Genomic DNA, 7897 nt, shown 5'->3' with positions numbered 1-7897 from the left:
CACACTACTTGCTTATAATTAGGAAGGCTAGGTATGTACCTTGCTACTCTGTTTCTATAGGTAATTGTATCACACACTACTTGCTTATAATTAGGAAGGCTAGGTATGTACCTTGCTACTCTGTTTCTATAGGTAATTATACCACACACTACTTGCTTATAATTAGGAAGGCTAGGTATGTACCTTGCTACTCTGTTTCTACCGGTAATTGTATCACACACTACTTGCTTATCAGTAGAAAATCTGGCTATCTATCTTGCTACGCTGTTTCTATCGGTAATTATGCCACATACTACTGGCTTATCCCCAGGATATATGGTTATCTACCAAGCTACGCTGTTTCTTTCTTATCAGTATGAAGGCAGGCTAGGGATCTAATTACACAGAAGAAATTCTACTGGGTTTCATACAATTCTTTACTTTTCGTATTTGTTTCAGTGGGGAAGCCTATATAACTTCACATAATGCTGACATTAAAGCAGAGTTTTTACGACTATTATTTTGTTACCTTTGTATTAGGCCTTTAAAAAGTCCGTTTGTATTGTTTCTGAAATAAGCATGCATTAGAAACTGTAAGGAAAAGCATTAATTGGCTATGTAAATTAGTTTTGCCATACTACAACGACCTCTAGAAAATACGGGGGCTTCAAATAAAACAATGGAGATTGAATGATATCCTAAATCGTTAAAACCTGCGCTAACAGATCAAAACGTCAACTTTCAAGAACAGAAGGGTAAAAGTCCGTTGAAACCGTTCAGATGGATTACAGACCTCCACATTAACTTTTTTTAAACTATATAACTTGAGTAAGGATAAACGTAACACAGCTGATAACTTATTAGACTGTGATATTCAATACGAAACAATAAACAAAGTATAACTTAGAACTTTAGTAGTGAGAAATAAGTACTTTAACGTGTAATGCTTACATCTAATTCATTCATTGCCCATTAATTACCAGTTCGATTGGCGCGCCTTATACGTGGTTAGATGACAATCAATACTATCGCTTATATTCACTAAAGTCTTCGCTTACAAGCACTACGAGTGGCTTCACTACAGGACAACTAGAAGCACACGTTATTATGTGGCAACTCCATTTCCTATTGATAAATAATAACCACTGCTGTAGCTTCACATTCATAAGCGCACACTTGGCTAATAATAAATCTCTAGTGTTCTAATCTCCTGGCACAACGATAAGTCTTTAAAAAAACACACTGACAAGAAACTTTAGTTGTTAATAAAAGCGAGTGCTTACTAATGTACATAATATTGGAAGGGTTTTGTTTTTTACTAAAAATTTATTAAGTAAGTAAACTTCATTTATTCACAACTACAGCTATCTAGATATCGCTCAACAGGGGCAAAAATGTGCGTAAATCCTCACAAAATTATACTTTGATGGGGAAAGGTAGTAGAAAATAAAGCAATAATTAATAAAAATTAGTTAGAGGATGTAAATCATGAATACAAAAAAGAGACTAAAACAATTTTACAAGGACTACAGGAGGAATTAGGAATCTCTGATCATGTTTTATAATAAATAATAATAATTGGTTAAATAAAAATGACTTCTGCTTTCATGCACAATCTGTATAACAGTGTTGTGTGCTATAAGACAAACACAGGTGGTGTCTATCTAATATTACAATTTGATGAATGAAATTTCTTGAGGAATTCGAAGACTGACGCAGTAAGTTTAGCTATTACAACTGAATAAAAAGATGTATTAATATTTTGGGCCTCGACATTGATGGGCTAAGCGGCCAGGTCAGTGATTCCATGTTCAGGCTCAGCGTCATCCGCGTTTTCAGAAATGCTGACCACAAGTGGGGCCCGCCATTGAAGCAGCTCTTAATTGAAAAACAGGATTGACTGTCACACCTATATCGCTCCAACAGTGAAAAGTGGAATCGTGTTCGAACATTGGGCCTCTCGGCTGCAGCCTAACACGTTAATCATTAGGCCATGTACAGCCCTAAAATAAAGAGAAGATTTAACGTTCCGTCAACTTCGCATTATTTCTTTTTAAACCTGTATGTTCCATTTATTTGTTTATAGAATAGGTTACGTAGTGTCTTCTTAATACGGATTTTCTGAAGATGACTTAACAGGTCACATTTTCGATGCTGAAAAATATATCATCTATTTTTTTTTTCCATTTACCAAACACACACACACACACACATGAAAAACTGAACATGTCGAAGCATTTATTAGTTTTTAAAGTTTAAAACTTTATAGGATATTTATGCAAACATTTTCCTAACTCTGAGAACAAACACTATGCTTGCATTTTGCCTTTTGGAGAGGGTCGACACCCCTAATCACAAGATCTTGTAACAAACCCCGTAGTAAGCTAAATAAACACCTTTCTCGATAAACAGTAACGTACGTTATTATTTACGATATAAAACTAGTCTTTGAAAGGAATACAGGTTTTCCCAAACAACTGCAATTTAACAACTTACTAACTACATCAGCCAAATAACAATTCATAACGAAGCCTAGGGAGTCTTAAAACTATGTCTAGTTTCTTTATTTAGATTTAAAAATAATGATAAAAATTTGAAACGGATTCCAGGTTTCCCATTCGGAGAGATGTAGCAGTGTTTAAGCACTGAGTACAAACCAAAATTTAAATAAATTAATCAGCCTCTTCCCACCCTATAGAAGAAAATATTATCAAAACGAAACTAATACTAAACTGCGTGTAAATATGGTTGTATATTGAACTTTATCTTCCAAAATTTAGATTAGCATGAATAGAGGGAAGGCAACTATTCAACATCACTCATCGCCGACTCTTGAGCTACTCTTTCACCAACAAATAGTGGGACAGACAGTTACATTATAACGCCCCAACAGCTGAAAGATTCAAACCCGCGACCCGCAGATTGCAAGTCGAGCACCCTAACCAGCATTACAAGTTTTTTAAAGTAAAGTGTAATCAAGCTCAGACAAATCAATTTATCTAGTTAAGATGACCTATATAATACACTACTGTAATCTAGGAGTTTTAATACGTTTTTCTCATCTGGTGTGGCAAGTATTATGATATGTTATTTTAAACTATATTATATATTCAATTATTTATTTTTTTGTCCAACACAAACTATAAGAAACCGTTTTAGTATCGATAAGTCAGCCCAAATAAAGTCAAGTTTCTTGTATAAAAATTGAAAAAACTGTCAAGTTGCCAAATTCATACACATTGCCGTTAATTTACTGGTTCTACAAATATATGTGTAGGTGTGTGTGTGTGTGAGAGAGCAAGTTATACACGAACCACTGACCCTCTGCGCCTTGAGATTTACCTTATATGGTACGGTGAATGGCACGAAATACTTGTTAAGAAAAAATCAATGAACTAGGTTTTGCTTAATAACGAAGTACTGAACCCAAGTTCTTGGCTCTTTCTAGGGCAATGTGTTGGTTACTAAAGATGTAAGTCAAGATTTGTATGTGTGTGTGAGGAGGGATGGCAGAAACGTCATATTGTTTTAAGTTTGCTTTGAAAAAGAAGCGTTGAGTGGCCTTGTGACGATCACTAAGCCATGTAATTACGGCGTCGCACTTGACTACGAGTAAATGTTTGCCGTGGTTGCTAGGCCTTTCCAAGCGAATCACTTTTCCAGTTATCACGTGCTAACCGATCTATTGGTTGTCTGATCAATAATGAATAAAGAGTTAGAAGAAAACTATGTAAGCTTGCGTGTTTATAAGTTGCAAGAAATGCGCATTACGGAAATACTGCCTTTGATTTCCAGCAACAGCACGCTACAATTGAGCCGTCAGTTGAAGTTGAATATTGACAAAAACATCACGAAAAGTGGTAGAATGAATAGAAGTTTGACTTTATAATACATCATCACATTAAAAAAGGGGGGGCGTTCTATTGCACTGGAAAAGACCAACTAAAAAACTAAAAGAGTAGCTTATGTCTCTATGCGACTGTGTTTTTATTACGGTTCTTAGTAAAAATTGTGGTATTAAAAAAAATACGTGATATCCATGTAATGATTTTTCATTTACACAAATATTTCACTCTGAGAAAGAAATAGCTACATTTGAAAATTTCTTGATTTTGCAATATTTTAGTTGACGAATCTTCATTTCTTCAACCACATAAAACCAAATATGCCTAATAATTCATAGCTATACGAAACAGTTTTGTTTTCTAGCTCTCGGAAACACCATCGATTAACCCATATTTCTATATCGATTGGTATCGTACAAATTCATCCAAATGAGCAGCAAAGACTTTCCCTGAAAAACTTTCTAAACAAAGTTATCTGTTTAAAATAAGAAAAACGTGCACATTTGCTTACATAAGGAAAGAAAAACTGGAGACGTGAGGCCACACCATGCAGATTGAATCACTAACTTAATATATATACTACCTAAACCGTTTCTCTTCTCCACATAATTTCAATGTCGCGCAAATGGGAAACAAAAGGAAAATAAAATACATTCAACAATAGTTTAATAACTCGAGCAAAAGTATAATATTTCACCAATTATGTTTTGTAAGTATACTTCCACTTCGTTTTTCTTAACGCCAATATAAAATACCAACGTATGAGACAATATCTTCTCGGGTTATATTAACCTTATGAATTTTCGACAAAAGAAACCGTAATTGTAAAAATCCAATTAAAAATGTTTCCTGTGTCATTTACGACTATATAATAATGTATCGTCTTTTGGTTCTTGCAAGGATGAAAGGAAAATCTTAACTCCGAATACAGCAGTTACTTCACTGTGATGATCTCGGTTGTGTCGGTGAATCTTCAGAAAGGATTATAGCCTAGAAAATCAATATTCGACTGACTACTCAAGACTTTCATTCTGATGGCTTGAAGCGGTTTCTTCTTGAGATAACAAAATAGTTTTCGGTAAATCACATCATCTCCCGGGTTTCTCGTGCTACAGATCGCATCATCTTCCGCATTTCTCTTGCTCTAACATGCTCTCTAACGCCATGACTGCCATCTTGACATCTGTGTTTGGCCGATATACACTTTCCAGCCAATGCCAGTAGCTTCTCGGCATGATATCCGGTTGGTAAAATATAACCCCTGTAACCTTTTAGGGAAAGTAATAACCAAGAAAAAGTAAAATAACGTTTTGGTGCTTTCCAGATTTTTTCTAAATATCATGGCTTATAGTTACAGAACTTGAACAACAGTCAGTTTTAATATCTTTCTTTCTTTATTAATCTGGTTTGTAAAATTCAATTTTGTTATCAAAAAAGGTCAACAAAGGTAGGAACTTAGGAATGACTCTTACAAAAGTGATTTCTGAATTCGTAAGAACTTAAAACTTAAAAGTAAAACGTATTTGTGTCAAACATAACTAAACATTTGGTTCTCTTTTAATAAGGACTATTCGGTATTTCCATTACAGTACTAAACATCTTAATGATGACCTTGTAATGTTTTGTGAAAATGAGGTACCAGATGTTACATCATATTTGTGGTATGATGTAAGGTTCATTTTTCTAGCTTGAGCGGCATCTTGTGCGATATATGGACTAAACAGCCAAGTCAGGGGTTCATGAATAGCTAGCTGTTCTTACCTTGGGACTGCTGGCCAGTCAGCTAGCAGCACCTACTGCCTACTTCTTGGGGATAACGAGATTGGCTGTTACTTTTGTAACGCACCTACAACTGAGAATACGGAGCATATTTAGCAGAATATTTCTGTATCGAACCTTTCCATCCTCAACATAAGGCCAAGTCCTACCCTCTATACCTTAAATAGCACACGTTTACATAAAAAACGAGATATTTTCACAGATAGAAAATGTACAGTATTACGTTGCGAATTCGTGAAAATGGGTTTTTATTTGGTCTCCAAATTACCTTTAGTTTAAACCCTGATCATTCTTTTACATACGAAAAATTTTACACTCAACGTAGAAGACAGTTTCAATATAAGGACATTCTCTGCCTGAATGAACTTCACACCCACCCTGGATGCTAAGAAGATTTATTGAATCCCGGATGGCACAAGTTTCGGGCATCATGCACCTCATTGTTTTTGAGGGTTTTTTTATACTCTGCATTTGTTTTTAACTCCTAAAATTAGTACGACTCTCTTCGAGTATGCCAAAAGTCCTTTAAATCCAAGACTTACTAGTTGCCATAGGTACGATTAAGATTCTTGTCATCTTCAGTCTTCAGAAAACCAATGAAGTTAAGACTTAAAATTGCAACAATTGAGATTTCATTGCTTATGGGTGTTTAGAACATCAGTATGGTCCAACTGACAGCTACACGACTGAGTTTATTCGACCCGTGAACTAAGTATTATCCACAAAATAATCTTCAAGTTTATGTATTAAAATATTTACTTCAGAGGAAATTATAATAGGAAATTCCCACTCAATAAGTCAAATAACTAACAAGTTATGACTTCCTAACGTTTATATCATCTGCTGTCCAATCTTCCATGGGTAAAAAAAAAACAAAGATGAATTATCCTGGTTTGGGTAGTTAGAGTACCTTCCCGAGTTGTAGGTTCTTTGGATTCGAATCTCGGTTGGTCTCAGTTCATATTCTTTAGATAAATATATGAAATTACAAAGAAGAATGTGTCATCCCCAACCTCATTAGTTAGTTGAAAAACTAAATCTTGGGGCAAGCCATCGAAATGATATAGTTTTAAGTCATAAATAGGCAACTAGCGACCCACGAATGTACTTTACACGGACACTGTTTTCCCCCGAAAAAGTGGCCAAGCAAATTAGTCCCGTGGCGGTTTTTAGAACTTTCTTTAAATGTTTACCCAGCTATTTATTCTAATCATATAATTAACTGATGACCTATAGTAGACAATAGAAATTAAGATTTAAATTAAACAAATACTCTGAACGTACTTTACCCGGTCATACAGTTTCGACCCCCCAGACTACACTACAAGTAAGAAACTAACCCACGAGCATAAAGAAGTTGCCCCCCAGGGGCACAGCGGTGTATCTGCGGACTTACAACGCTAGAATCCGGGTTTCGACACCCGTGGTGGGCAGAGCACAGATAAAAAGTTGGCCATCCATAATTTAGGTGGTTAAAGTATTTTCCAGCTATGCAAGGTCTTGACCACCTGATTTCGTTTTTCACTCTTCTGAAAAAATAATTAAACAATTTTAAACACTTCAGTTTTTATAAAAGCAGTGATTTGGGAGAAACACGATGAAAAATTTGCATTTTTTTTCAAAATGGAACGCAACAGGTCAATTTTTTTCAAAAAGGTGGCAGATAAAATGCGAAAGGCTTCAATTTGATAAGGAAAACAATAAGAACATGATGAAATAAATTATCAAAATTAGATAACATCTGATAAGACCAAATGAGAAAGACAAAATTTAGTTTTAGAATTTTGTACAAATCTATATAAATAACGCTTGTCGGTCGAACAGTGGGATTTGACCATCACTGTTATATAGCGCACTCACGGGTTTAAAGGACGGAGTGTGTTTTTGCGGCGACAGTAGCGAACAATGATTCCTCAGATTCACACTACGGGCATGCTAATCACTAGGCCACGCTCGACCCATGAGATTTAATGAAAGATAAAGTGATCTTTGGGCCTGTTTCATTCTTTTAATACAGAATCCTTTCGACAAGACATTACAGCCACGTTTGTACAATCACAGTGGCATTAAATGTTATCGATTCGTAGAAAGATCAAATGTGATTCAAGTTAACTTAAATGTATCAATATATATCAATTCCAATGTTAATCTAACAGCTTAAAATTAGTGGGATTTTCACTTCTTTATTTATTTTTTTCATTACAATGGATATATACACCTGGAAAAAAGTTAAGCACCCCCGTGTTTTTTTCAAGTGATTCGGATTCGACGTTCTTGTGACTGATTATAAATTA

General features: G+C 35.1%; 2 protein-coding genes across 4 annotated transcripts in view; one reads left to right on the top strand and one right to left on the bottom strand.

Annotated features, from left to right (window-relative positions):
• The window catches only part of LOC106466559 (zinc finger MIZ domain-containing protein 1-like), a 149854-nt gene that overhangs the window by 109823 nt on the left and 32134 nt on the right, over positions 1-7897 (bottom strand). The gene's annotated exons all lie outside the window — the stretch shown is intronic.
• Positions 4883-7897, top strand: part of LOC111087562 — a 5741-nt gene continuing 2726 nt past the window's right edge. The window contains exon 1 of the mRNA XM_022394594.1: positions 4883-5067. Coding sequence (XP_022250302.1) covers positions 5039-5067 — 29 coding nt within the window. The 5' untranslated portion in view covers positions 4883-5038. The remainder of the gene's footprint in view (positions 5068-7897) is intronic.

This window comes from Limulus polyphemus, unplaced genomic scaffold, assembly GCF_000517525.1.
Source record: "Limulus polyphemus unplaced genomic scaffold, Limulus_polyphemus-2.1.2 Scaffold2301, whole genome shotgun sequence".
Lineage (NCBI taxonomy): Eukaryota > Metazoa > Arthropoda > Merostomata > Xiphosura > Limulidae > Limulus > Limulus polyphemus.
Note: the sequence above shows the minus strand (reverse complement) of the source record. Positions and strands in the feature narration are given on the sequence as shown.